Source organism: Oryzias latipes, chromosome 16 (genome assembly GCF_053564925.1).
Source record: "Oryzias latipes strain Hd-rR chromosome 16, Olatipes_Hd-rR_3.1".
Classification (NCBI taxonomy): Eukaryota; Metazoa; Chordata; class Actinopteri; order Beloniformes; family Adrianichthyidae; genus Oryzias; species Oryzias latipes.
In genome coordinates, this window is record NC_136252.1 from 20,814,198 (window position 1) to 20,842,074 (window position 27,877).

Below are 27,877 nucleotides of genomic sequence, written 5' to 3' on the forward strand. Positions count from 1 at the left end.
TCTGTCTTCAGAAGCATCGACCCATCAAACAGGCTTTAAAAAATTCACCACCACCAATCCCATGATTTGGTGTTTTCTTTAAAACACACAAAGAGTTACAACTGCCTTTATTCTCTAAACACGCCTCATGATAACAAAACATAAAACATCAATAGTCTGTATTACAACATCACGTAAGCATGTTTCCATGGAGATGGCAGACATCCCATCTGGTTGGTCCATTTCCAGTCAGAAGAAGCTGAAGTTTTCAACCAGGTGAGTTCACCTGGTGAAGGATCGCACATGCCTGCCCCTCCCACCTCCGCTTCCTCCCCCACCACTGAATTTGCTCCCCTGAGATCCTCTTCCACCTCCTCCAACTCCACCAGCGTTCCCAGCACCTCCTCCCCCGCTAAGCCAGGACAATCCGGCGCCTCCTCTGCCCCGTGGAGCTCGATCACGAATAGCCAGACGATAAGCACCTTAAAAAATGTTTTTAAAAGAGTTTTAACTTTAGTACTGCAGGTTAAAAGCAATGATGGAAACATGTTAGCTCTACATACTTGCAGGGGGTTGTCGGGAAGGCAAAGGTCCTCGGGCGAAGTTGCTCTGCCCTCCGCGGGGTTCACTGTAGGTTCCTCTGTGGGTGATTGTTGGAACCTGACCACTCCACGAGGAACCACGGCCTCCTTCCCTCCGAGTGTAGTTACCTACTGAAACCCAAAGAAGTCAATCATCATCCTCTACAGGCCAACCATCAAAAAAAAAAATGAAACCTTTGCACATCACCCATGTGACCCGTTTCACTAAGGATTGTGGGTATTTACCTGATAGCAGAACAGCTTTTGGCTGTGGTGGAGTAAAAAAGCGCGTCTGGTTGTGGAAGGTGGCTCTGCCTCTATTCCCAGTGAACAGACCTCTGGTGGGAGGCTTGGGGAGGCTCTTGGGGAGACGTTTGTTGGGTAGAAGTCCGAGCGGGGTGGTAATGTCTTTAAACTCCGCTGCAACAAAGTCGTCCACATGCATGCTGGGAGGACGGGATGTATTTTGTTTCCTTAGACGGAAAATATCATGGGGCCGTGACATGTTTTGTCCAAACCCTCCCCGACCCCCACGACCACGAGGGGCAGGCATGATGTGAGCCCTTTTGGCAGGTTCAACATAGTCGGATTTACCACTGAGAAACAAGCAAAACAAAATATAAATTTAAATACAAGATACTCGGTCATATGAAAATTCATGTCAGGCTCAAGTTGTACCTCGATGTGATGAAGGTCTCGTGTTTGTGTTTGCCAAGTCGGAAGCCTTTCGTAGCCTTAGTGTGACCCGGGGAAGACGGCTCAGACAGGAAGGAGCGCTCCAACTCAGCTTTCAGGTCGAGTTCTGGACAACATTCCTGTGCCAAAGCAACCAGGTCCACTTTGACCTGCAACACAGGAAAAAGAAGCACAAGAATGTGTGAAAGTTCTTTCGTCTGCAAGATGAAAAAAGGAAAATCTTTATTTATTTTTAGAAAAAATAATAAATTGTGAGGTTTATTTTACGTGTTTAAAAGCAAAGATATGTTACTCCTTCAAAGGTGACCGTAATTATGACAGAAAAGAGAGCATGTCTGAAGATTGCAGACAGAGAGACAAACATACCATGTCAAGATCAGTTTCTATGTCATCTGTTTGGAAAGGAGAAAACCACAGAGCCTTCAGCTGCTCATCCAGTGCCTCAGACAGAATGAACACTGTCCTGCAGATGGAAATAGGAAGTTCTTAACAATCAATTGTGTCTATTGTATTGTAATAATGTGCATTTATGCAACTTTTTGTCATTATAAGCTAATAGTTTTCCTAAAAATGGCAAAATTATTTAGAAAAAAAATTAAGAAAACAACTGGTAAAAATAAAAAACTGATATCTTTGTAATTAAGGGCCATTTTATGCAAACCTGTGGTTAAACTGAGCTGCAAGTGTCTCAGGAGGAGGCAGAATGGGCTCAGTTTCAACCACTGGAGCTGTGTCTGAAGCCACCTCCAGCGTCTGCCTCAGAACAATCACATTTTCCAACATGGTTTCCATGGAATCGTCTTCTTTACAAAGTTTCTATGGGCACAAACACACCGTTAAAAACCAAAACGCAATAAACATTTATAAAAATAAAATTTCAAAAAAAGTTACAAAAATTGAGATTGGAAATATATTTACAGTTAATAATTTCTCCAAAGAAGATATTGGATGAGACTCAGACTCCTCCCACTGCAGCAGAGCTTTCATCTCAGAAGGCGACATCAGTCGTGGATGAACAAAAACAGGCTCCTCGCTGGAGCCCTGACCCTCCTCAACACACTGTTTCCAAAGAAAAAAATATTTTAGAATCTAAAACAAAACATGCCACGTAAAAAGTAAATAGTTACTGAAAAAAGGTGTTATCACTTCTTTCTCTGACAACAAATCTTTAGCTACATTCACAGTGTCTTCTGAAACATGTGTCTATGCAACCACTTCCAATGAAAGGTCTATCTTAATGCACGTAAATGCGTGTTTCAGGCTTGTGCAGGATGTTTATCTTATTAAAAAAACTTCAAAATAAAGCAGATTTAAAAGATGCACCTACCATTGTTTCTGTGTTGACAATCTGCCTGAGAAAGTCAAGCAGAGCAGAAAGCAAATCTGCTGAATCCTTGCTGAAGCTTGAAATCAGTCTTTTGAGCAGTGAGAACACCTCACTACTATGTTTCTTCAAAGCACTAAAGGAAAAAAAAGGTAGATATGATGTTAAGTAAAAGCAGATATTCAACCTGAAATAAAAATAACGGAAAAATGTGAAATTACACTTTGAGGTGGTAGATTCCATAGTTATGCTCAGTGAGGAAAGTTAGAGTCCTGATGCAGGTGAGGAGGAGCGGGACGCTGCTCTCTTTATTGCCTAAAACCTCCAACAAGGAAGTGCACACTGATGACATCATCTCTCGCCCGGGCAGTGCATTGGCCAGCAGCTCCACCTCTGCCATACAGCCCTCCCCAGGGTGTGACACCACCAGGGATATGTCCTAACATCCCAAGTGAAAAATATTTTTAGGGGTTTTTCACTAAAGGTCAAAACTTTGTCTGAAGCCTACGGCAGATCCTACCTGGTCACACAGTGACTGGAATATTGTCCCAACTAGAACACTGCACTGCTGCTGTGGTAAGGAGTGAACCGCGGGAGGGATCAGCAGAGACAAAAGCAAAGGGAACACATCTGCCAGCTGTTCATCGCCGGAAACGGAGCCCGACAGCAAATGGAGCGTGGCGCTCTTACAAGCCCTCTGCGACACCAGAGTGTCCATCAGGGACAGCAGGCGCAGCGCCTGGCCCCAGCACACGGTTTTCCCCTCAGCCCTGCAGTCGGTGGATTAACAACAGAGAACAATTTGCAGCAGGATCACAAACATTGTGGTGAGGTGTGTGCGCTGTACTCACGGCTGGAGCTCCTCCTGCAGCATCTCCAACAGCGTCTTCATGATGAGCGTTGCAGTGGGAGAGGACAGGTCTGCCAGCTGAACGCACACTCTCCTCAGCATGGCCAGGAGAGGCGGGCAGCTGGTGGTGCACACACACCTCAACACTTCAGAGAGGCTTTTCCACTGAGCCCTTATGTGCATGCTCCACAGCTTCCTTGTATTTAAAGCTATTGACACATCCTGAACAGAGATGGCCTGTGAAGCCACAAAGTTAATGTTACTGTGTGTTCACAAATGGGAGTTAGCACTTGGAGTTCTGGTCAGGAGGTTACCTGAGTGCTCTGCATGGGCAACGGGAGAGGAAGGAGCTCAGACAGCAGAGTTAACCCAGAAAACAGACCTTCAGGAGCTTTCAGGAGAGAGCCCAGAACCTCCTTCAGCATCAGGGACCACGTGTTGCTGGCTAGAGTCTCCTCTGTGTGAGTGACCTGCAGCAGAAACAACCACAGCCTCACCAAAAAGGTTAAAAACAACACAGTTTTACCCTCAAACTAACGATTCTCAAACCTTTTCATTGACACCCTGCGTAAAAGTGAGCATCACATCAACAATGAGCGCCTGGACCCTGGTCTCCTCGCCATCCAACCGTCCGGTTGCAGGGATCGAACACACGATCATGTGGAGAGTCACTAGCACATTGGCAACACGACTGTCCCTGAGCTGGAAAGTCCCGCCAGACAGCAGCTCCATCAGCATCGTGCGCAGCAACCTGATGGTGCTGATACATATGCTGAGGATCATGCACCGCTGAGGGGTGGGTCCCATGTGACCATGCAAGCGCCATGGCTGCAGTAGCACGCTGCAAAGTTTCTGCAAGACACGGACACAGGTATCCAGGCCCTCTCCGGAGAACAGCTGGACACCCGCAAGGCTCCATTTGAGATCCTTCTGCTGACCTGCAGAGATGAGGAAGAGTCAGTGAGGAACCTGTGTACAAGCTGTCTGAAAAGCAAAAGGCTGTGAAGAGTGTCTAATGCATCACATTAAAAGATTTTTCATCGACTTTACCTTCCACCGGAGGAGGAGGACAAGCAATGTGACAGAGGACCCTCAGAGCAGTGACCAGCCCAGTTCCCTCGGCATTTAATATGTTTTCCAAATTCTGACAACATGGAAAAGTCAACTTTTTAGGTTACAAACATGTTTTTCCACAGCAAGAATACAAAAAAGCTTGTTCAAAAAATCATTTCTTTATTCATAATTTGTCGTCCTAATCCTGATTGGGAATATTGTGGACCCTTCCACAATTCAGCTTTAATATGCTTTTAAATAGTTTAGTGACAATAAATTGAATAAAGTGTAAATTATGAATTAAGACTTTTAAATTAAAACTCAAAACATTTTAAAACTACAAAACTGTTAAAAAAATGTTAACAATTTTGAAATATGAACCAGCAACTGAGCAGAAAACAATGCAACTGAAGTGATTTGTAATTTGGAAACAGAAAGGACGTAGACATTTTTTTGAGAATTCCTACCAAACAATAGGTTTGTCTTTAGTTTGAGAGGCATACAAACTGTCAAATGAGATCTAGAGTTTTGTTTGTGGAGCTACAAGTCCATTTTAGAAGAAAAGCCACTGGTTTAACTTTTAGTCAAAATTCCTAGGAGGTTTTGCAAAAAGAAACCCAAAATCTTACCCAAGGGAAAAGTGCAAAATATCTGTCAATAATCCTCAAGCAAAGAGATTTTATGTGATAGCCCACACTGACCATTCAGATATATTAAGAACATTTTTTTCCAGGCTGCTCTGACAGAAGGAATAATTTGTGTTGTGTGAGGCATCATCCAGTCAGGAAAATTGTGGTTTTTTTGAGTAAATGGTGTTGACATTTTTTTAGTGACATCTTTTGCGCACAAACTGCAGTTATGAATTCATTGGATATTTTTATTTCTTGATGTCAATAGTAAAATGACAAAAAAATCTCAAAGAACCAGCTTTGATGGCCGTAAGGTTTGATTTTGTAAATCAATCAATAAAAGAATAATCTGCTCTTAGCTGGCTAAATGCCATTGTGTTGTGAGGAGGTATCTATACCTGTTTGATGTAAGCGATGAGGGAAGGAATGCTGCCAATCTCAAAGCGAAGTTTCTCCAGGGGCTCCAGCCATTTGAACAGCTCTGAAGAACAAAATCTGAAAATTGTTATCAAGGATCTTCAACGCTTTTATGATGACAAAAGGCTGGTTATCATTTACCCTGCAGCTTGACGTTGCTATCATCCGCCTTGGCAATGGCAAGAAGTGGAGTTGAATATTGTTCCATCATCCGCAGCTCATTGGAGGTTTGGACTACCATCAGGACCAGCATGCAGGCATAGTTATAGGTCACCGCCTTGCGAGCTTTGGTCTCACTGTGAGAAAGATAACAACCAATCAAGTCAATTCAAGATGTAATAGAAGCAGACAGGAATGAGCAGAAGGAAAGGACAACTATACCCCTGTCCATCTTTTATGTGGTGCTGGAGCAGCGTGACCAGACAGGACAGGTTGTTCTCCAGGCTGAAAACGTGAGCCACTGCGCTACGGCCAGTTTGTGTGAAAGTCATCAGGTAAAGTGCGTGAAGCATGCCGAGAACTTCTGAATTGTCTCCTTCATCGAGTCCTGCGCCACCTTCTCCTCCAGCGGCCACGTGGCTCATAAGTTCTGACACACCTTGCAGAGAATGCAGCGCCTGCATCAGCCACATGCAAAACCCCTCCTCCCCAAACCCTGGCCCTGTGAGGGCCCCTTCCCCTCCTGTGCTGTCCTCTCCTTCTGATTCTGCCACAGATGCCAGGAGACGCAGCAGCAGGTTGGTTGGAGATGGCTGGGCAAGAAGGAAAAGTAGGCCTGACTGGGTGAGTGACAGGAAGCGTAGGAGCTCTTTAACGGCCTGAGTGACACCAACATGACCTGCTACAGCAGCCGCTGACAAAACCAATGTTGTGCTTTCCAGGAAATGACAGGCATGCATGTACCTGACAGGGAAGAAAAAAATGACTGTAATCAACTACTTCAAACAAGAGTCAGAAGCGTTGCAGTGCAGATTTTGTGGTCAGCTTTGTACCTATACAGTGTTGGGTATGGGTTATCCCTCTCTGGTGGTCCTGTTATTCTGGCAGAAGTTGGGAAAGCTTTCCCAGGCGGTTGAACCATGGAGTGAGAAGCAGATTCCAGCAGGTGATGAAGCTCCTCCAGAACGCCTGCTATCCTATCAAGCTCAGCCTCGCTCACAGGGGAGGAGCCCAGCGGAGTTTCCTCTTCCATAGGGCATTCAGCATCTTCCATGTCCTCCTGAAAGATATAACCCTGCACAATGACTACAAAAGAAGAGAGGGCACTAAATGTGCATAAACGAGTGGTGTGAATGAGTGCTGGCACCTGTTGAGTTTCACTCCAAGCTGCTGCTGACTGTTGCAGGTCGACGAGCACCTCGTACACGTGGCTTTTTTGCAACACGGCATTGCCAGCTGTTATGACCCGAACTGTTTCCTCACGCAAGAACAGCTGGACTAGACGCTGTGAAGCACATCAGAGCGACGACAGATTGTTAAAATTTCCTAATACACCTGGGAAGACTCTTGCAGAGTTATCCCATGACTTCTGAGTGGACTTTAAAGGCTCATCAGGGGACGTTTTGCTGTTCATTCGAGTAGCTTCTTCAGTTTTACAGCTGCCTGTCTGAGATCTTTAAAACAACGTTACTCTGAATTACTAATATATATTTGAGTATGTTTGAGTTTTCTAACTTTAGCAAAATCTTAAAATATCTGTTTGAAACTTAATTAATATACGACTGTGTAAATGAGAAACAAAAAAATGATGAGAAACAAAACTTAAAAGCTATCTGCAGTGTGTTGCTAACCTGATAGCCGCTCTTTTCTGAATCCCCTGCGTGCAGGAAGGCCTCCACCCCAGCAGGACAGCTGATGAGACCATCTAAAGTTCTCAGGATACTCAGCTTCAGTGTGGAGGACACGTGGTCTGCATGGAGCAGCTCCAGCAGCACTTTCAGGGTGCCTTCCCGCAGCAATATGGTGAGGCCGTGCGGACACCCTGCCAGGCAGGATACCAGCTTCGCACCTGCTTTTAACTGTCTGAGATTCAGGGCAATGGGTTGGGTGAGAGCAATCTCCAAATCTAAAGCTTGGAGAGCCCACTGGACTAAAGCTTTCAGAGGCTCCTCAGCATCTCCTTGTTCTTGTTTAATTAAATAAGCCAGCCCTTTGTTGAGTAGTCCAGGTGCTTCTTCCAGAGCAGTGACCCAGCGAGCATCTCTGTCCTCGCCAATATCGGCCAGTAGTTCTTTTAGATGAGCAACAGCCTCCGCCTCCTCTCCACCTGCTCCTCCTTCTGTTCCACCAGCATCTCTGGGTTCCTCTGTGCTGGCCTTCTCAAACTGGATCTCAAAATGAGTCTTGTATGGTGGAGTGAAGTAAGCAAGCGGCCTAAGTTCTCGCTCGTACGGATCATATTGGACAGGTGGCACAGAGGCTAGATCCTCAGGAGTGTAGTCCATGTCAAAGGTGGGCAGCTTGAAGCTTCCATTATCCAGGTCATCTTCATCACTGGAAATCTGCTCATAACCATCATCACCTGAAAGTACAGAGATTTCACAAATTTTATTCAATAGAAAGAAAGTTTGACCAAAAAAATGCTTAAAAACTTAATACATGAGTGAGGAAAAATTAGTTCACATGAGGAAGTAAAAGACAGCTCCCAAATCCCTGTAACTAACTATTGACCCACAAACCTTTTCTTTCATGGCAGTTTTAAGCCAAGCATGCGGAGTTAGTTAGGCATGCATGATATGACTTCAGCGCAGTCAGTCACAGCTGTGAGAAGGCGTTAGGACCCTCCATATGGTGGCACATAAAAGTTCATTGAAAGCCTTCAGAGTTTCACCGAGTGCAGCATCAAGCAGTTGCAGACAGATGCAGCATGTCTGTGCAAACACTCGTGCCGTTACTCAGTCCCAAATGGACCCTGTTCCTACAGCCTCCCCCCTCCCTCCTGTGGCATCAACATTGAAAAGTAGAGCAGACTTTGTGGCATCGAGGGGTTCAGCTTCGGGCTGAGTGTCCATTTGGGATTGTGGGCTATCCCACTCTCATGTAACAACACCCTACCTTCCTCCATCTCCTCTTCCTCGTCCTCACCCTCATCTTCTTCATCCTCCTCTTCCTCTTCTTCCTCTGGAGCGCTCCCCTCTGTCCGTGTGTCTTCTTCCTCTTCTTGCTCCTCCTCTTCTTCCTCGTCCTCCGCCTCTTCTTGTTCGGCGTCTGAGTAGGCCTCATCGGCAGGCCTCTCCGGTGACACGGCCTCCAAGTAGTCGCATCGGACCTCGCTCGGCTCACTTTTGACCCCGCTCACTGCAGAGAGTTCGCCTGACACGTCACAGCTGTACATTCCCACAAAGCAAAATCCACAGCAATATTCAACGACAGATCTGCTGCTGATGCTAATCCTCTCAAGACCTGGTGTCCACATGCAGGGACGTCACATTTTAGGTTAGATTACCACAGTATTTAATTCTGCTTAACCAGTTTAAATGACTACATCTGTAAAAGGTTAGCTCAAATATTAGCTTGGGTCTAAAGATGTTAAAAGATTAAAATACACATCTCAAGAGGTTTTTGTAAAGCTATAGGAATAGTGCAATTTAATACAATTAAAAAAACAAAAAAATCTGCACCATTCAACATTCTCCAATTTCATTGGAAAACTCCAGAGAGACTGGAAGTGTGATTTATAACAAATCACTGAGCTTTATCTTTATTTAGTTTAGGGAAAATTTGCTGTGTTGATTCTTTAGATACTGCAGGCGGCTGCACAGCTTAGTGAAAGGTTTTTCGAATTGTTTGTCTAACTGTTTTTAGACCATACCAGTGTTTCGGGTTTTACCGTTGGTCTAGTTAGCAAACAAGTTTTGCTAACAAACGTTGAGTCATGATGAAACTACAGCAGGATACACAAAGAATTACTCTTTCCTATAACTCAAATTGCGTTTTTTTTTTTTTAATGATGTTTCATTTTTAATACTCCTTCTCCTGTCATGGAAAACAGAGAGGGAGAAAATGATAGAATGACATAGAAATAAGTATACTCTCTTAAAAAGGTTGCAGCAACATTTACAGACCCCTAATGTCATTCTGACATGCTTTGACACACACACGCCTGCTTTATGCGGTTTATTTAACTGCTGCTGACTTATCAAAAATGTGTATGAAGCAGACGTTTTTTTCAGAGATGAGCTGTTGTAAATTGTGTTGTACCGTCTTCAAACATGGCTGCAAAGTGTCTGAACTGAATTAAAATTGTCTCAAGTCTCTAAAGTGAAACTTAATTTTTGCCAAAAAAGGAGGCAGTCAATCAAGTCACGCAGATTACAATTCCTACATATATATCATATCTATATTGGCATGTACTAGAAAAGAATCTAAAACATTCTCTGAATTCAATGCATCAATGCATCCATCGTAGATTCAGACTTTTCACCTGCTTAGGTTTTTGAATCACTGTTTTGATTTTGCTGCAACCTTTAAGAATTAATGTCTGCTCTGCCTTTAAGACTGTATGACCACCTATTTTAATGAATGCGGGCTGTAGGCCTAAAAGGAAATAAAAAATGTTTACTCATAATCAGCGCAAACAGTTTCAAATTAATCTACATGAGATAAGATATAAGAAAGAAAAACAGACTTGAAAAAACTGCAATAAATTCAACTGTAGATTCAATAGGAAGGGAGTGCAAAAGATAAATGTGACGTTACTGAAATTAAACCTTTAAATTACGTTTGCAAATTTTTGGGTGAAAATTATGTTTAAAAAAAGCAACTCTAGTTCTAAAAAAGGATGGATTACAAATATATACATTATGTAAGTGTGTTTGAGATTTACCTGCCGCTGGGACTTGCTCCTCCTCATCATCATCGGGAGGTGGAGGTCCAGGTGGAGTCCGAGGTCCTCTAGGTGCTGGTCTAGGAGGGCTGCCATTGTACTGGTCCTCTTTTTCCCATTCTGAAAGACATGGAATGTCAGGATATTACTAGGATTATTAGGATTGTACCAGCTCAGTGGCCTTGTGGTTAGAGTGAGACTGCCCTGAGACTGGAAGGTCGTGTGTTCAATCCCAGACTTTAAAAATTGGACCCAATGCCTCCCTGCTTGACACTCAGCATTAAGGGGCTGGATTAGGAGGTTAAATCCACCAAATGGTTCCTGAGCACAGTTGTGTCTGCAGCTCACCGCTCCCCCAGAGGATGGGTCAAATGCAAAGAACAAATTTCACACACCTAGGTGTGACAGATAGTGTGATATGATTTGATTTGAGGATATGTGTCGAAAATAACAATTCTTGTTGGTGTAAGTTGGTTAAGAGGGGTGAAAGTGCTTTCAAAGTGGTGATTTGGTAAAAATCTAACAAGGGCATTGGTTCTATTAAAAAACAATCCCTTTAGGACCAGGTCCAGTCTGAACAGAGATTGTAATGGTCTTCTTCTCCCCCTTTATTTTTGCTAGCTCTTAGATAATAGTGCCAGGACGACAAAAACATATTTCCAGCTGGTCCTTGAGCTCGTGTGGGGGGTGTTATTGGTGGGACATGTCAGAAGTGCCATTTTCAAAAGGTGTGTGAAAGCATTTTTACTAAGAGCCCAAACCATTTTAACAGTGATTTTAAGGCAGAAAAGCAGTAAATTCTCCTAAAGACTATAACTGACACTTCCCCCAAGGGTAAAAAGATGTTACGACATGACAATGCTCTTCTTGGCAGCCTGTGCTTATGATTTCACTCTCTTGGTCATTATTCAGACCCTGGGACTATAGGTGAGCACTGTAATGTTGACAGACCAGTAAAACGACAGCTTTGCATATTAGCACAACTCTGTTTTTGTACTTCTGTTGAGAAAAACAGTACAGGATGTTAAAACTCTTTCACTTCATGTGCTAATTTAACCCAAAAAGAACAATCCAAATTCTTTGGACTGAAAGTTGGGGTCTTGGGTTTGAATCAAACAAATTAATTCTTGTAATTTTTACTGTTTTGGGCTCAGCTGAAAACTTTACCAGTGGCTAGTACAATTCTTTATTTATTGACCCAAATGACTAACTAAATAATCATTTGTAACTCAAAAACATATTGCTTAAAGGAAAACAACAGAAAGGAGTAATATGAGTCAACCTTGTTTAATGATCCTCTTGGGTCCAGCTGGTTGTTGAGGAGGTGGAGGTGGTGGAGGAGGCGAGCCTTGATCATGGCCATGAGAGCGCTCTGCAGTCCCATATACCGCCAGAGTCAGACTAGTGTACCATCCACGCAGAACAAGGCCGTTTGTGTTCACCTGTCCATAAATGCCCAGTCAGTTATCCCCAGATCAACAGAAAACAAAAGTCAAGATTTCTTTTATAATAAAAAATTAAAAAACGCTTTACCTTTCCACTGGGCCTGAACACAATTGACTTGTTCTCATCATATTCCAAACTAAGGACACAAAGCAAAACATGACAAGTTAAACAATAATAATAATGGCAGAACATTACAAAATTTGAATAAAAATCAGATTTTTATAAATAAAACTGATTTACCTACTGTTAATAAAAAAAATAAAAAAACATTTGTGCCATGGCTGGGTATCACTGCCAAAACACTGAAATGATCTAATAAATCTCTAATTCAAAGCAATTTAAGAAATCTTAATTAATCTGTAAAATTAGAAATCCTAAACTAAATTTTGGGTTATGATTCTGATTATTAGCATTTTTAAACCCAATATTCAAGCTTTAGCACTTATAGCATATTGTTTTGGAAAAGTTAAAAGTCAAAATGTTTTAGTAGGAGATTTCCTTTCATTAACTACATCATCTGACCAAACTAAATGATTTTTTACTAAAAACATGATAACATTACTTCAAAAAGAAAGAAAATAATTGAGATACAATGGTGCAAATTTTGGAGCATTTAATTCTGACTTTACTCACACAGAAAAATACCTTGGGTGTGTCACATTCACATATTTTTATAATCCTAAACCCAAGTTTAACTCTTTGGTGCTACTGTGAACATCCCAGTTATTGAGGTTAGAATAAAAGTGTTTTGACTAGAACATTAATCTTGTCCTTCAGTGAGACCTCTTTATCTTTGTCAATTTTAGCTACAGTGAAGGTGCAGCAGAAATTCTGGAAAGACCAGCTAGATGAGCACAAATAACAAAGAAACCAGGAGGGTCGATTTCAAAACGAGCTAGAAGAGAAAAGGACTCAAATGCTGCTCTAACCGGTTCCACCAGTGAAACAGACTTCTGTGTCCTGGGATCTTTGTAAACCTCACAAGGAAATGAAGTGAATGACTTTGACAGGCTAAGACAGTTAAAAAACAAAAAAAAAACAAACAAGAGAAACACTGACCTGCCCAGTCTGTGGAAGGTAGGGCCGTTGGGTTTGGCAACATTATTAAAGAACAGTTCCAACTGGAAAGCATGAGGCGAAGTCTCCCTGAGAAGTAAGACGTAAATGTCTACATCAAATAAATCATAAGGTCTGTGAAGCTTTTCCAATCAGGAAAATTATATGAAGTTAAAAAAAAAATCAGAATAATGACTTAGTGAGCAATAATGCTATGAAGCATTAGTTTAGCATTAGCGGAGCATGAGTAAACACCTAAAAATTTACAAAGCATCCCTCCTACTTTATTAAGTCAGAACAAAAAAAATGTTTTTTGAGGGAACAAACGTCTTACAAAAACACATTAGGGGTGCAACTATTAATCCATGAATCGATTAATCAATTTATGTTTTTACGATCCGACCAGATCAATCTGATCAATCTGAGACAAGTTAACTAAATCAATCTTAAATATTATAAAATCGTTTCAAAATGAAAAATATTCATTATATTGATATTGAAAAATACTATTTGGATTGAAGCACGGCAGGTTTATTTTACTATAATGTAAAAACAACCAAGTGACATCACAGTGGACAACACACATGTGATGACAGCAAAAAATAATCAAACCATCATTCCAGTCCAATGTGTGGAAACACTTTGGATTCTGCAAAGACGGGATCATACAGTGTGGTAGAATGTTCTAATAATGTAATAATTTAATGAAGATTTTACTTTTTATTTCTTCTTTTAAAGCAAATACATCTAAATGTTTTTCCCCAAATACCTGTTATGTTGTCAAGATTACACACAGTTCATTCCCAGTTAGCTTGTTGTAGATAGCATGGCTCTTTTGGAAGTGCCAGATGATGGCTAACCACGATGACGAAGAGGAGTTTTTATAAAGAGTTGCAGGGCCGCATGTTATTTATTTTATTTAAGGAGCCAGCGGGCCGGTGGCAATTTGAACACGGGGCCCATTTGGCCAACGAGTTGGACTATGGACATGCCTGCTCTAGATCAACGAATTTCCCATCAGTCTTTGCCCCTCCATTAATCCAAATGTTTCATTTTTTTTTAACAGGACCCTTGACCCCAACTCATCTAGTGGAGAGTATGTGCATCTTTTCTCTGGTCAGCTCCAGATGTGACCATTAAACTGTGTGAGTCAGTAAAGAACGTTTCACTCTCAGCAGTCTCATGTTGTCAGCAAGTTACATTACAAGATATGTTTTGCTTTACAAAAACACACTGTTTACTGCAACCGCATTCAATACATATCATCAAGCAATTCTGAGAAAAAAATCATTTTCACAGGTACTAAACATGTCCAAGCAATATACACAAGGAGCAATATACACAAGGCTTCCTGAATGTGAGAGCAACTTGTTTCAGTGTCTAAAATGCAATCAACCTGGTTAAAAATAATGAAATATACATTTCTCGGGTGACATAGTGGTTAGCACTCTCGCCTCACAGTGAGAAGTTCCTGGTTCAAATCCCAGCTGGGCCTTTTGTGTGGATTTTACATGTTATTCATGTGGATGTGTGGGTTTTCTCCGGGTACTCAGTCTTCCTCCCACACTCCAAAACCACGGTTCATAGGTTGATTGCTTACACTTATTATCCCTATAGGTGTGAATGTCAAAGTTTGTGTGGCCCCAGAGTGTGCACCAGCCTTCATACAACTGGGATAGGCTGCAACAACTCTGTGACCATGAAAGGGATTGAAAAAGATTGGAAACTGGACATTCTTATTTTCATTTAGGAGTGCCTTTCAAATAACCCGATGACATTGTACATAACAAAATAAAACAACAACAAAAAACATTTCAAAACAGAAAGAAAACTGTGTTAATTACAGCAACAGAACAGTGAACGTTAGATCATTGAAAGATAAGATCAGATCATTTAAACAAGTGAGTTTTTAGTCTGGTTTTAATGTTGCATGTTTTGTTGGGAAAAAGAACATGGATGGAGAAGTACAATCCAAAAAAATCAAAAGTAATATAGATGTAAAGGAGGCAGGAGAGATATGGAGGAAGAGGTTATGGATGAATTTGGATGTAATAGGATGCAGAAATCAGTCCTGTATTTAACTGGGAGCCAGTGCAGATCCTATAGAATGGCAGCAATGTGGTGTGATTTTGTTGCTGACGCTGCTGGCACCTGAGATTCAAATTAATTGATGCTTAATGAAGATTTATAATATCAAATTAAAACTTTATGAAAACAGACCAGTTTACTGCCAAATAGGTGAATTACTGTGCAAAGTAATACTTGACTAAAGTGCATGTGATCATTTTGGATGCTTGTCTGATTGCAGATAATGATAGAAATGCTATAAATAAATCTGATCATTTGATCTCTATCAGTAGGTTCAGGTTGTTTCTGCATTTCACCAATTCAATTAGCTTGTTTTTCAACGTCACCTTAGACAGTATTATTCCAAATCTGATGTTTTGTGAACTGTAGAAGCGTGAGCAATGGTGCTGCTTCAGTGTTTTTACCCGAATGCTCGACTGTCAGGTAAATTGCTGTGTGCCTTGATCCCAGGAGGAATGACCCGCACCTCGGTGATCAGGACCCCGCAAGGAAACCGGACCACATCCACATTGGTTAGCTGCAGATAATCATTTTAAAACGCTTTTGTTAAAATAAACAGCATACAGCACCTAGTACTTGAAAAATGACTCACTGTGAGCCCTCCAGACTAAACATCTTAAGTGTACAGAGTTGGAGTTAACGTTAGCCTTAATAGCTAACTAGCAAACAAAGTTTACAAAAACACTGACAAAAAAACAAAAAATCAGTTTAGTGCAGCTCACTTTTAAATCATACATGTAAAAATGACTACTTTTTTATTAGTCCATGGGCGTCTTGAAATTTGGGAATGTATTCCAACTTTGTTTCTCTACACCACACAGCTTATGATTATCATTACCGTATATAGCTAAGAGACACAATATTCGTCTAAAAACAGTCGATGGCCATTGCTATGATTTTCAAAAACTTATAATCCAATAGAAAACATAAATGGGGAAAGGCAGTTCTCAGAAATAATTACCTCTGCATTCTGGTGCTTAAAAGTCTCAAGAAATAGCAGCTCCGTTGCAGCATCAACCGCCATAGCTTTCTCACGTCTGTTAGGGCCAAAGATTTACTTCCGGCGTGGTGAAAACTTCCGGGGCAAATTTCAGTTAAAACAATAAAAGAAATAAAAATAATGACAAAAACAATGATTATTGTTAGTACATTTTTATTATTTGCTTTATACGTTTAGTATTTTGCAAGTGTTACTATCTAATAAATTGCAGATATTTAGTGTAATAAACTTAATACATTTATTTTGTAATACATTTATTCAAAATGGTATTAGTTTTAGTTGCTTCAAGTTTTGTTCATCTATATCAGTTGATAATGATATCTCGTTAAACCGATTTGTTTAAAAAATATCTGTACTTTATCTGTGTTAAATGATTGGTTTTCTTAGTGGGGGTGGTGGTGTGTTTTAGGGTTGTAAACATGACATTTATTAAAAAAAAAAAAAAAAAAAAAAAAAAAAAAAAAAAAAACATGACATTTATTTCATCCGTAATATGTATTTTTTATTAGTGGTAGTATTGTTAATGCAAAACCCGTACAGATCTGTAAGCAAAATATCAATCTTGTATATTAAAGTACCCCGTTAACGCAAATGTGAAGTATTTCATGTTTGCAATACACTGCCACGTCCTAATCGCTGAACCACCTGAAAGAAGGAGGGGTCAGGTATAAAGTCACGTGGTCCCACAGGTAGACTCACTACAAAACGGGGAGCGTTCAGCCATTATTCCGTGATGGTGACTGCAGGCGGTTTCATGCAAAAGTAATCCCGCGACAAAGAAAACCTGGATTTACGGAGTTCATTCTTGGTCTCACAGTAGAGGGGCATTCAGCACCTGCATCCCGCTGCTTTGGTCATTTACGTAACCTTAGGTGTTGTAGTTGTAGTTTGTGTAGTATTATCCTTTTTTTTAAAGTTGTGTTCAGATGACGGGACAGGTAGACTACCTGGTGGTGTTTTTCACCACCACAGCTGGCGCATGCGGAGAGCTGCTGGGATCTGACGAGAAGGAGCTGGTGCAGTTGGTTTGGCAGCTGGTAGATTTAAAGAACAAAACGGTAACAAAGAAAACAGAGAAACGCATTTTGGGAATTGTGTCATTTAGAATGGAGTGTAGTGGTGAACTAAAATGCTCAAATTACGGCTAACTTGTAATTGAAACAGTAAATTTAGTCTTTTTGCCATTATTGTTGTTGCACATCAGTTATGGTATTCTATAAGTAAAATGAGAACTAGATTAGATGATACATTTTTTCATGTAAGATATTTGTGATAGAGATGTATCCATTTATAATAATATGTATACTAATATGTAATTTAAGATTTTTAATTTTTGGATTTTAAGTAACACTTTACATTCAGTTTGAAAGTGCTATAAGTCTGACTTTTTTGTGGTTGTTGTTTTGTTCTGCCTGAACCAGTTGGGCAGGGTGAATGAGCTCCTCATCAAGCCTGACCTCTCAGACTTTACAGAAGAAAATGTGAAGGAGGATGTGGTGGACAACAAGGAAACTGAGAAAGGGTCTGGAGGGGATTGCATATTTACAGTTACAAGTATTGACACAGCGTTAAGCATGGTAAAGTCTAATTTTCCTACAAATATAAAAAACCTATCAGTCTAATTTAGGGTAATCTGTACAAGATAATGTTCTTACTTTCTCCTAAATTATGCTGTTGTTTTTAAGTTTGATCTTCAGCTGAAGAATGAGGTGAACAATGCGGGCGCAGGCACGTCATGGTGTTTGTGTACAGACGGGCAGCTCCATATCCGTCAAGTGATTCACCCAGAGGCGGCAAGCAAGGTGAGCAAACTGGGTTTGAGTAAACACCTCGCAGCCAGGGTGGATCTTCACTTTTCTCTTTGCCGCCTGCAAAATTAAATGTTACAGCAAAAGCTGACTTACAAAACAGAGGCTTTCATGCAGACTCGACCATTAATACACACCTACGACCATACCACACCTGTGCACGTGCTACAGGACTTATGACATTTTCCCACGGCACCTGCCGATCTGAGTGAACCTGAGTGGGGTGGGAGTAATTAAATAGCTGCTGCTGATGGGCTACTTGTTCACATCCGTTTGTTTAATGCACATGTGTCACACTCAAGGCCCGGGGGCCAAATGTGGCCCGCCATGTCAGTTTATGAGGCCCGCGAGAGCGTAAAAGTTTTAAATTTCTTAAAATAAATTTTTTTTTTAGTTAATTACATATTATTTATGTGAAGCTGCTGTTGTAATTATTCAATGTTTGCAGGTCTATATGCAGACAAATTGTTGTCGTCAAACCATCAGATGGATGCGTTTTTGTAAAACGTTACACATGTAATACACGTTCTTTCTAGCTCACTTTTATGTTATTTTTCTTTATTCATTTTGACAGTTTGATAGTCGGTTTTAACAAGCGGACAAAATTTAAAAGGATTTATGCTGGAGTAACAAGCAAACATGTGTTTTCTATGCAACTGTAATTGTCACTTTAAACAGTTATAATAGATAAATGAGTTTTTTAACATTAAGGAATTGTTACATTATTTTTCATTACATTTAGTTACATGTATAAGTTATATTTGGTCCTTTGAAGACAACCACAATGGTGATGTGGCCCTTGGTGAAAATGAGTTTGACACCCCCTGGTTTAATGTCATCCCTCTGTAGAACATCCTGGTCCCTGACTGCTTCTACTCCTTCTTCGACCTTCGAAAAGAGTTCAAAAAACACTTTCCTTCATCTGACCTCAAGGCTTCGAATGTGGGCAGCATGGCTGAATGTATCCTTCCACATGTGAAAAACTGTATATTTCTTTTAAAACTTTAGCTGTTGCTTTTTTGCTCTAGTTTTCCCTCAAAACCAACACATGGCATGTTTACAAGCAGGGGTGTTGGCTCCAGGGCAAGAGGTTTTGAAATGCAAATAAGGAAAGAATGGCAACACTTTACTGGCTTTTATTGAGAGAGTGTGTGGTTAGTCAACAGGACAATCCCCACACACCCTCTAGTACAGTAAAATGGACATGCCAGTGCTTTAGAACAGTTTTGAATTAAAAAAAAAGTCTTTAAATAAGTAACAGTGCTCTCTAAATCTTTGTGTTTAGTCCTTAACTGTCTCCTCATCAGCTCTAGGAATACCAGTTGAATCCCCCCCTGAATGGGAACCCTTAGGCACTCAAGATCCAGGGACCATTGTGCCTGTACAGCAAGTCCAGCTTATGGCCAGCATTGTTCTTGCACTGCTTTCTGAGCATTCCTGTGAGTCCCAGGGAAAAAAAAACTACTTTTATTTTGACATTTTATGGAACAGTTGCTGCGAGTTTATGGAATTTAAGCAGCAGTAGAGGATTTCTTAGAATTTCAGTTAGTTTTTCAGTACAGTAATTCCAGTTTTTCTTTTTTTTAATACAAATTATGGTATTTTTAAGTGACAATTTTTCAAAGAAATATAACTTAATATATAAATGTTAGCAGTTTAAAGGCTCTGATGAAAATTGTGTTTTTGGTGTTTTTAAATGTTCTTGTAGGACTTTTCTCATGATGCAGGACATATGAGCTTAAAATTGCATTTCTGAGTATTTCTTTATTCAAATTGTTGTGAATCAGGAAGAGACGCAAAAATGCCGTTGGAAAAAGCTTGTAGGTGTGACAAAATAGATCAAAAGAGGATCGGAGTGGCACTTTTTGTGTGTCAGAAAGAAACTGAAAAAGAATGCTTTGTTAAAGCACACCTCGAATATAATAATATATAATGTTTATGAAAGCACCTGATTTTGTTTTAACATTTCCAGCTTTAAAAAAACAGTTTTTGACAAACTTTTTCCTTGCTTTCCTGTTACAGGCAATGCGTTTTCAAACCCGGAGAGGGTTAACGAGAAGTTTGAGAGTGGCACTTGGTGAGTGAGGGTCAAGATGACATTCATTTTTCTGTCCTCTGCCTCTGAAATTAATTCAGAGAATCCATTTGGGCTGCTTGCTTTGACTATGTTTGTGTGTGTGCAGCAGCAAGAAGGAGAAAGTGTGCGACAACACAGTGATCAGAGCCAGAGGGTTGCCATGGCAGTCCTCCGATCAAGACATTGCTCGATTCTTCAGGGGCCTCAACATCGCCAAGTTTGTTGCAGACTCACCTAAATGCTACGGTTGTTTATCAATTGCCACAAATTGAAGAATTGGTTGACTGTTGTTGTTTCTTATAGGGGAGGGGCTGCACTCTGTCTCAATGCTCAGGGGAGGAGGAATGGAGAAGCACTTGTTCGTTTTGTCAGTGAAGAACACAGAGATTTGGCACTTCAGCGGCACAAACACCATATGGGCAACCGTTATATTGAGGTAACCTATTGAGACACAGCGCGGTCCTTAAAAATAGTAAGAGGTTTTTCCTAGAACACAAGCAGTGTTCTAAAAGAAACTATTTGTCTTTTAACACCAGGTTTACAAAGCAACTGGAGAAGACTTCCTGAAAATAGCTGGAGGTGAGACTTTTTTCATACATATATTTGTTTTCTTAACATATTGGCTGCTGTTGCTTTGAAGGATTCTGAAACATTAGAAAATCCTCATAATTTCATATTTTCAATATCTGGGGTTTAATAAATTCTAAACATGTTTTAAAGTCTCCCCACTTTTCAGTTCGGAAATTATAAACTATTATAAATTGGAACAAAATTATAACTTGTACAATAAGTGTCCACTACAGTTTAGCGATATGATATACTTTTGTTAACATGGAAGTAAATGACAGTGCTTTTTTACAAGAGCAGTTATAATAAATGACAAATTTCATATTGCTAGACCAAAAAAAGAGATGACCTAGTCTTTACTATTACAAGATTGAAAGGCTTGGCTCGGTTAATTAGTTATTCCTAAATGCTCTAAAATCAATCTTTGCTCAACCTATTTTTATGTCAAGAAAGATCTGTCTTTGTGTTTTTAAAGGTACAACTAATGAGGTGGCGATGTTCTTATCACGTGAGGACCAGATCATAGTGAGGATGCGAGGACTTCCTTTTACTGCCACCTACGAGCAGGTGCTTGCATTCTTCTCGCCTAAGGACGGGCTGAACGAGACATGTCCGGTTAGCGGAGGAAAAGACGGCATCCTATTTGTCCGCTACCCAGATGGACGTCCCACTGGAGATGCTTTTGTTTTGTTTTCTTGTGAGGAGCATGCCCTGTGTGCTCTCAGAAAACACAAGGAAATCCTGGGGAAGCGATACATAGAGTTGTTTAAAAGTACAGCAGCAGAGGTGCAACAGGTATGTGGACGTGTATTTTTTAATGCTGAAAAAACAACATTATACATATTATATTTAGCTTGTTTTTTACATTCCCTTTTCACTCCAGTGAACACACACTATTTTGTTTGTATGTCATGGCTGAAAGAAATTGCGACAACATGAGAAATCATATTATATTTTCCACCATTTTTGGTGTTCAGATTTTGAAAAAACAGACCCTTTTTTTGCATGTTGGTCCTCAGCCTGTAGTGCTCCTCCCATACTTGTGAGAGAAACTCGTGTGAATTAATTTTGATAGATAGATAGATAGATAGATAGATAGATCTAATATATATATATATTAGGTGTGATCCTTTCTTGAAGCTTTTTATATGACCCAGAATGACTGTTATTGGTCCTCTTTAGAAATGCAAACACATGAAGTCCTGTTGGCTATGAGCCAGCTCCTGCTTGCCATTGCAACACATTTAAGGACGACGTGGGCTTGGCTTTGTACAACATTGACAGTCTCTTAAAGAGAGGCATTTAGACATATGGGAATCAGAATTATTAACAGGATGTTTGTTTATGCTATTTGAATGTGCAATTTTATCTTTTTTTTTTTTTTTACTTTGAACAGAAATTAAACGAGTTCTTGAGAAACTTTGGAGTAATTAGAAATTGCGTGTCATTTAGGTGTTAAACAGATACTCTTCGACACCTCTAATCCCTGTGGCCCCAGCACCGCTGTTGTCCATGCTGCCCAGTGTATCTCTCCTGCCGCCCCCTGGATGTGTCAGGGATTGCCTACGGCTGAGAGGGCTTCCTTATACGGCAAGCATCGAGGACATCCTTGCCTTCCTGGGCGAGTTTACACACGATATCAGACCACATGGTGTGCACATGGTGCTCAACCAGCAGGTACATGCACTAACCTCACTTCCCCACTAACTGACTCTCGACTCTTTCTGACATGAAGCAAAACCTCTGTGATTTGGGCTTCCAGGGTCGACCCTCGGGCGATTGCTTCATCCAAATGTCTTCACCGGAGTGTGCACTACAAGCCTCACAGCAGCTTCACAAGCATGTCATGCCCAGCCAGCGGGGGGCTAACAGTCGCTATGTGGAGGTGTTTCCCTGCAGTGCCGAGGAGATGGGCTTGGTTCTGATGGGATGCTCTCTGTCACACATGCATACACAAACACATTCTAGGAGCAGGAGTGGGACAGGGCTCAGCCCACCGCCATGTAAGTCTAGACGTAAGTGTTGGGAGCTGGGGTGCTTCGGGACTGCAGGGTAGGTGGGCTACGGCCCTGGGAGCAGGGTTGCTGGGTTTTTTCTCCAATCTAAAACTGTGGGAGGATGTTGATGGGGGGGTTTGAAACTCTGGATGTAAGTATGTGGATGTCATTGTGGTTCCTCTTTGTAATTTAGTGCCACTGATTCACTCATCTGCATGCTTGACAAACCTCATGTTTTTAGTTTCTTTCATTTTTCATCTGTTTCACAAGTTTTACACAAATACTATAGTTTTTTTTTTTTTGGTGGCATGTTTGCTCTATTTATTCTTAAATATTGACTATCACTAATTCCTTGGCCAATTGATAATGATCTGGAAGGGTTGGAAGAGTGTAAGCGATGCATTTTTTCTTTCTCAATTTGTGCACAATGGAACAACAGTGCTTACAAATCTCTAATCTTTTCAGATCAATCTCAGTAGTTATGGGGTTTAAGCTCAATAGTCTAGTGCAGCTCAGGTCTGTGCACCTTCTGTGCTTCACCAATCAGGAGCTTGCAAAAGCTGGGCAGTGCGTGGTGTGTAAATGTGTGCTATTCCTGTGTGTCCGTAGCTCTTCATCGTTACAAAATATGCTCTATTGGTGTTTAGCTGAAAATGCAGTGTACTTATTTAGAATGCTAAACTAAAATCACTTTCTTTCTTAAATGACTGGCTGTTGTCCAAAAGAAATTTAGAAATTGATTTTACAAAATTATAACATCAACGAAAAAGGAAGTACAAGTACACCTGAATTAAGTTGTTTTTCTGTAAAAAAAAAAAAAAATACTTGGAGAGCATTTAAAAAGTTTTTACTTCTGGGAATGCAATTTGTAGTTCCCATCTTTTGCCTCTATACTTTTCCAAAGAATTTACAGGAAAATATGAAAAGTCATTCTGCTAATTTTGAGAAAATTGAAAGTAGTACATATTTGACAGAAAAGTTCTATCATCTTGGAACCAACCTGGGAAAAATTGCAAAGACAATACATTCCAAACTAATTACTATGGGTGCAAATCCTCACCTGTACCAGATAAGGAGGTTTAAATCTGTTGTTACAAGTTTCTTTGTGCTGATAATCAAACAAATATCCAACCTAACCGTCAAGACTATGAAAAGGTTTGTCTCTTTTCTCACTCTTTCAGGTTTATCTCCTCCATCCTACTCCTTCACCCCTGTTCCACCTGTCTTGCCAGAGGCTGCTGCTCTTTACCCTCCTATTGGCCAGGTGTTGCTCACACCCCGCCCGCTCCCACCTGGACATGCCTACTACCCTTCGTCAGCTCAGCTGTACATGAACTACACAGCATACTACCCCAGGTAAACAGGGGGCAAATACCTGTGCCGATACTTTGGGAAGTTCAAGGACAAGTTTTCATGTTTAACCTGCAAATCTTTTTACTTTGGTTTGAGATTCCCTTCTTAGTTTTGCTTTTCCTGCAACTGTTTCCCTTCCTTTAAGCCAGGAAATTGGGAATTTGGAATCAGAGTGTGTGTTCCTTAGCAAACAGTTAAAATCAGAAGCAAAAATTGCAGTATTTTTTATTTAGGAAGTGATTTATTCAATCCTTTGCCCGCACAGATTCTTTCACCATACATGTTTGAACAATTAACAAATACTAAAAAAAAACACTCACTGTTCCATGCTTGTGTTCCCTGCAGTAATCACAAAATCCTCATTTGTTTTGCAATGACTTTCTATTTTGGTAAAAGAAAGCAAATGGTTTTTTTTGGGGCTTCTATTAATAAGTTTCCTAAAAATAAAGTTGTTCATAGTAGAAACAAAATAGACTTTGCATTCTGTTGAAGTGTATCTTACCAAGAAGAAAGCCTGCAACAAGATTAGTTAATAACTAAAGATTGTGTTATCAGAGGACTTGGTAAACATCAAATGACCTCTGTTTCTCTTTAGTAGGTCAAATGCCCTCTGCTGCTGTTTAGTAGGTCATTGAAATACATTTAGAGAAAACACCCAGAGCTGCTTGGGTTCTTTTTTTCCCCTTTATGTCCTTTGTTTATTGAAATGTGCAACTTTTTAAAACTTTCCTGGATAAATAGTCTTTGCCTTCTGCTTTTCAATATTTTTTTTTTTCCAGTCCGCCTGGCTCACCTACAACTTTAGGTTTCTTCCCTGCCCCCTCTTCTCTCTCTTCCACGGGAGGGTTGGTAAGAATGCCCGGCCTTCCCTATAATGGAAATGGAGTCAAAGACCTCATTAACGCGGTCCAAGGATACCAGGTAAGACAGTTCACTAACTTTAAAGTAGCACCTAAACTCACAAATGCTTTGTACTTTCACATATCTTTCTGTTCAACTTTAGTTTTCTGTTCAGACCTTTTTTTTCTGTTATGGGTGTGTATTGTTAGGTATTCATAATGGCTGCCCAGAGGCTATCAAACTAGTTTATCTTGTCCTCTCTCCCAGTCCTGTCACACAACTGCTGCTTGCTTCAACTTGAACTGCAGGAACTCTGTTTCCACTATTCAAATCTGGAAGACAGAACACTCTGGAGAAAAAAAAAAACCTGTTCATTCTGCTTTTACCACATTAGGAAAAACTCACACCAGGCCTTGCTTATTACTTCTGCTTACTCTGATTTTCTTGCTACCTTGTCACTGTTAGGACTTCATCTAAGGACTTAATTTGTCTCAGCCTAGTGACTGTCATTCCTCCCCCTCCCTCACACCACAGTACGCTCCTGAGGATGCACTCATGCACGCCCATGGGCCCGTGCACTCTCACGACCCAGCCAGGACTTTTGTCACGCAGCCCAAAGAATGGGTGTGCATTTGAGATGTCAGGCAGGTGGCAGGTAAGGATTGGCTGAGAATCCAGGGGAGAGGGGATGCATTTTGGACAGAGGTTTTAGTTATTGCTTGACTGATTTCTGGCAGGGATGACCTTCCTTTTCTTCATCTTCACTTACCGGTACCTCCAATATAGACAACATGTTAGGTTTTGGTTGACTTGTATGGTTTGTCTTAAACCATTTTAAGGAGTTTCTACTACGGTATTTCTAATACTGCTACAATGGGGAATTTTTGTTCTCTTAACCCTTGTGCTATCCTAGGCACTTTAACATTGGGAGTTGGGTCATCTAGACCCACTAGACAGCGCGCTGAACCTTTTTTCTTCAATGATTTGTGAACCTCACTGGTGTCCATGGATTACATGAAATCTTTCCACCTTTATCCACCTTTGTCATGGTAGGAATAACACGTCAAAGTAAGGGTGGGGTCATCTAAGATAGCACAAGGGTTAAAAAATCTCCAGTGGATGCACAACAGAGCTCAATAACAGTTCACTAAACCCCCTCCAGAAATGCACTTATTGTCCATTTGTACAAATATGGTAGCACTATCAAGCTTAAATATAATTTCATAAAGAAGAACAACAACTATAAAGACACAAGGTACACAGAATGAAATGGTTACAAGTTATTTTTGGCAAACAGACCCATAGCAGTAACTAGCTCATTTTTAAGAGATAACCATTAGCTGAAGCAACATTTACTTTTTGAATCCACATGACAACTAGTTTAGTCTAGCTGAGCAATAAGCAAAAACTAGCCAACAAATCCTTAGCAACCAAAAAAAAAAAAAAGATTTGTGACTGAACCGCTATCGTAAATGGCTGATTGAGGACCTTTAAGCGGCTTGGGGGGGATTCACCCTACATTACTGTCTCATTAAAAGCACTTTCAAAGAAAAACGACAATTAGAATCTGACTTTGTCTCGAATAAAAGCGCAGCGTGGAATGTGAAATGCACTCTTACTAAAATTACTCTTGAGAGCTTAGAATGACAAATGCATTTGAGCTTTAGTGGTCATTTCAGCATTGATGTTTTGGGAAAAAGTGAATTTACTGCATGATTGGTGAGACACAAATCCTGACATGGAATGATTTTATGTCAGTTAATAGTCCCATGTCTGCTGGAATGTAGTTGCACACTAGAGTGCTACAAAACTAAAAGAGAGGGGGTGAAGCCAACTTTCACTTGTTGGGGTTAATTTGTACAAAAGATGGATGGTAAAAAGTTTAGGTGACACACGGGATGAGGTGATGGGCAAAGTTTGGAATGGGTGGAAGTTTTTATCGTTACCTTTGCTTTGACGCTCTGGTCTGTCTCTTCCTGATCCCCTCCCACCAGGTTCCTGCAGAGTCCGTTTCTCTCCTGAGCAGCAGCCCGATTGGTCACTCCAGCGGAACAGACACCCCTTTCATGTCCATCCCCACTTTCATAACCAAACTGGGGGGCCAGTATTTGGATCTTACCCTGCTGTAGGGTCACACAAATACAAATTGTCATGTGACAATTTGCTGTGTCAAAGACATTTGTTGTAATATTCTTTTAGATTTGTTATTTATATCTTTAGATAATAAAAATAGATGTATTTTATACCAAATTCACTGTGGCCTTAGCCTAAATAATAGCAATTATTATCCTATATTGCACAATCTTTATTGTAAAAGCTTTATAGATCATTTTTTACAGCAGTTATGTTACTGTAATCATGTTTGTTAGTTAAAGTAGAGAAAAATGATTTGGTACCAACTGAGCTAAATCTTTTCTTTAAGCTTTTCTGTGAAGAGTGAAAATGTAAGTGTGACAAAGGTAAGAATGAGTTGTTTTACTACGATTCAGATGCAGTAAACTGTGTGTTTGATGTACACTTGACAAAGCACAGTTGTTGTACTGAAAGCTTTAGTGCATGAAGAAGTTTAGTAGAAAACTTTAAGATGTTTACATGATGCCAAATATAAATGCACTGCTTAACAGTCATACTGGAAAACAAACAAACAAAAAATAGCAGTATCTTTGAATGATAGCATTTGTTACTTAGAGTTAGATTTTTACATCATTTACAAAACTGTGACATCTCATGCTTCATTAACTTGAGCCTGTTTTCCGTCTTTGGTTAAGCTTCCCTGTTGTGTCCTGACGATGAGTTTTGTTTCAGCTTGGGAAGAAAACAGACTTCTTGGTAACCTATCTGCAGAATTCTTCCAGAGATCTTGAGTAACAAGTTTGATTAAAAAACTTTTTATTTTGAATTGTTTTTTAGATTTACCTTTTTTTATAGATAATGACAAAGAAAACACCGGAGATGTGTTTGGCCTGTTTTTGATCTTTGCAAAAGTTGAAAAGAAAACGCTGTTATTGTCATTTGTACCTTGCAAAAATGATGTATGTACTCTGAACATCTAGAGTTGCTGTTCTATTATGAAGTGGACACTAAGAAAAAAATCTACTCTAATAAACATTACATGCTAAGCTGTGAAGCCTCCATATATTTGACTTTGGTTTTGTTTGCTGAGCATTTTTTCTGTTGCGCCCGGTGTTCCTGGGGAAGGATTTTAGAGACAAGAATACACGCGCACAGGTGGAGCAGTCTGTCGACAGAATGTGTCTCACAGCGGAACTGTGGGAACTCCCTCACGCCGTC

General features: G+C 40.4%; 2 protein-coding genes across 11 annotated transcripts; one reads left to right on the top strand and one right to left on the bottom strand.

Moving 5' to 3' along the window:
- Positions 1-62: 62 nt before the first annotated feature.
- virma (vir like m6A methyltransferase associated) lies at positions 63-16,033 on the bottom strand. Of its 4 annotated transcripts, none has more exons than XM_078932626.1 (27): positions 15,906-16,033; positions 15,349-15,461; positions 12,860-12,946; positions 11,888-11,936; positions 11,637-11,796; positions 10,355-10,474; positions 8,614-8,826; positions 7,320-8,050; positions 6,836-6,973; positions 6,522-6,748; positions 5,911-6,432; positions 5,671-5,825; positions 5,511-5,593; positions 4,481-4,574; positions 3,980-4,368; positions 3,745-3,900; positions 3,432-3,667; positions 3,101-3,350; positions 2,802-3,019; positions 2,584-2,716; positions 2,175-2,315; positions 1,918-2,072; positions 1,623-1,719; positions 1,239-1,405; positions 807-1,156; positions 543-689; positions 63-461 (listed from the first exon to the last, which is right to left on the bottom strand). In XM_078932626.1, the coding sequence occupies exons 1-27, from the start codon at positions 15,966-15,968 to the stop codon at positions 262-264; spliced, it is 5,394 nt and encodes a 1,797-aa protein (XP_078788752.1). In that variant the 5' UTR covers positions 15,969-16,033; the 3' UTR covers positions 63-261. The 4 variants fall into 4 exon arrangements, with proteins under 4 accessions (XP_078788752.1, XP_011483543.1, XP_011483542.1 ...); XM_011485241.4 differs by having other exon boundaries at positions 543-692; XM_011485240.4 differs by having other exon boundaries at positions 8,584-8,826.
- A 603-nt stretch (positions 16,034-16,636) lies between these two features.
- esrp1 (epithelial splicing regulatory protein 1) lies at positions 16,637-27,705 on the top strand. Of its 7 annotated transcripts, none has more exons than XM_078933398.1 (16): positions 16,637-17,002; positions 17,366-17,521; positions 17,630-17,746; positions 18,602-18,713; positions 19,060-19,191; positions 19,775-19,829; positions 19,936-20,046; positions 20,133-20,265; positions 20,366-20,408; positions 20,872-21,191; positions 21,849-22,073; positions 22,159-22,399; positions 23,575-23,749; positions 24,526-24,667; positions 25,121-25,241; positions 26,581-27,705. In XM_078933398.1, the coding sequence occupies exons 1-15, from the start codon at positions 16,871-16,873 to the stop codon at positions 25,220-25,222; spliced, it is 2,196 nt and encodes a 731-aa protein (XP_078789524.1). In that variant the 5' UTR covers positions 16,637-16,870; the 3' UTR covers positions 25,223-25,241; positions 26,581-27,705. The 7 variants fall into 7 exon arrangements, with proteins under 7 accessions (XP_078789524.1, XP_023819765.1, XP_078789523.1 ...); XM_023963997.2 differs by having other exon boundaries at positions 16,640-17,002; positions 22,159-22,411; XM_078933397.1 differs by having other exon boundaries at positions 16,640-17,002; positions 19,939-20,046; positions 22,159-22,411.
- The last annotated feature ends 172 nt before the right edge of the window (positions 27,706-27,877 follow it).

Coding starts and splice junctions, on each gene's coding strand:
- virma (XM_011485239.4), bottom strand. CDS start 15,968: ATGGCGGTTGATGCTGCAACGGAGCTGCTATTTCTTGAGACTTTTAAG. Junction 10,475..11,636: donor CAAGAGGATCATTAAACAAG/GTTGACTCATAT, acceptor CATGTCTTTCAG/AATGGGAAAAAGAGGACCAG. Junction 4,369..4,480: donor TCCTCCTCCTCCGGTGGAAG/GTAAAGTCGATG, acceptor TCATCTCTGCAG/GTCAGCAGAAGGATCTCAAA.
- esrp1 (XM_023963993.2), top strand. CDS start 16,871: ATGACGGGACAGGTAGACTACCTGGTGGTGTTTTTCACCACCACAGCT. Junction 19,830..19,935: donor AAGTTTGAGAGTGGCACTTG/GTGAGTGAGGGT, acceptor GTGTGTGTGCAG/CAGCAAGAAGGAGAAAGTGT. Junction 23,750..24,525: donor TACACAGCATACTACCCCAG/GTAAACAGGGGG, acceptor TTTTTTTTCCAG/TCCGCCTGGCTCACCTACAA.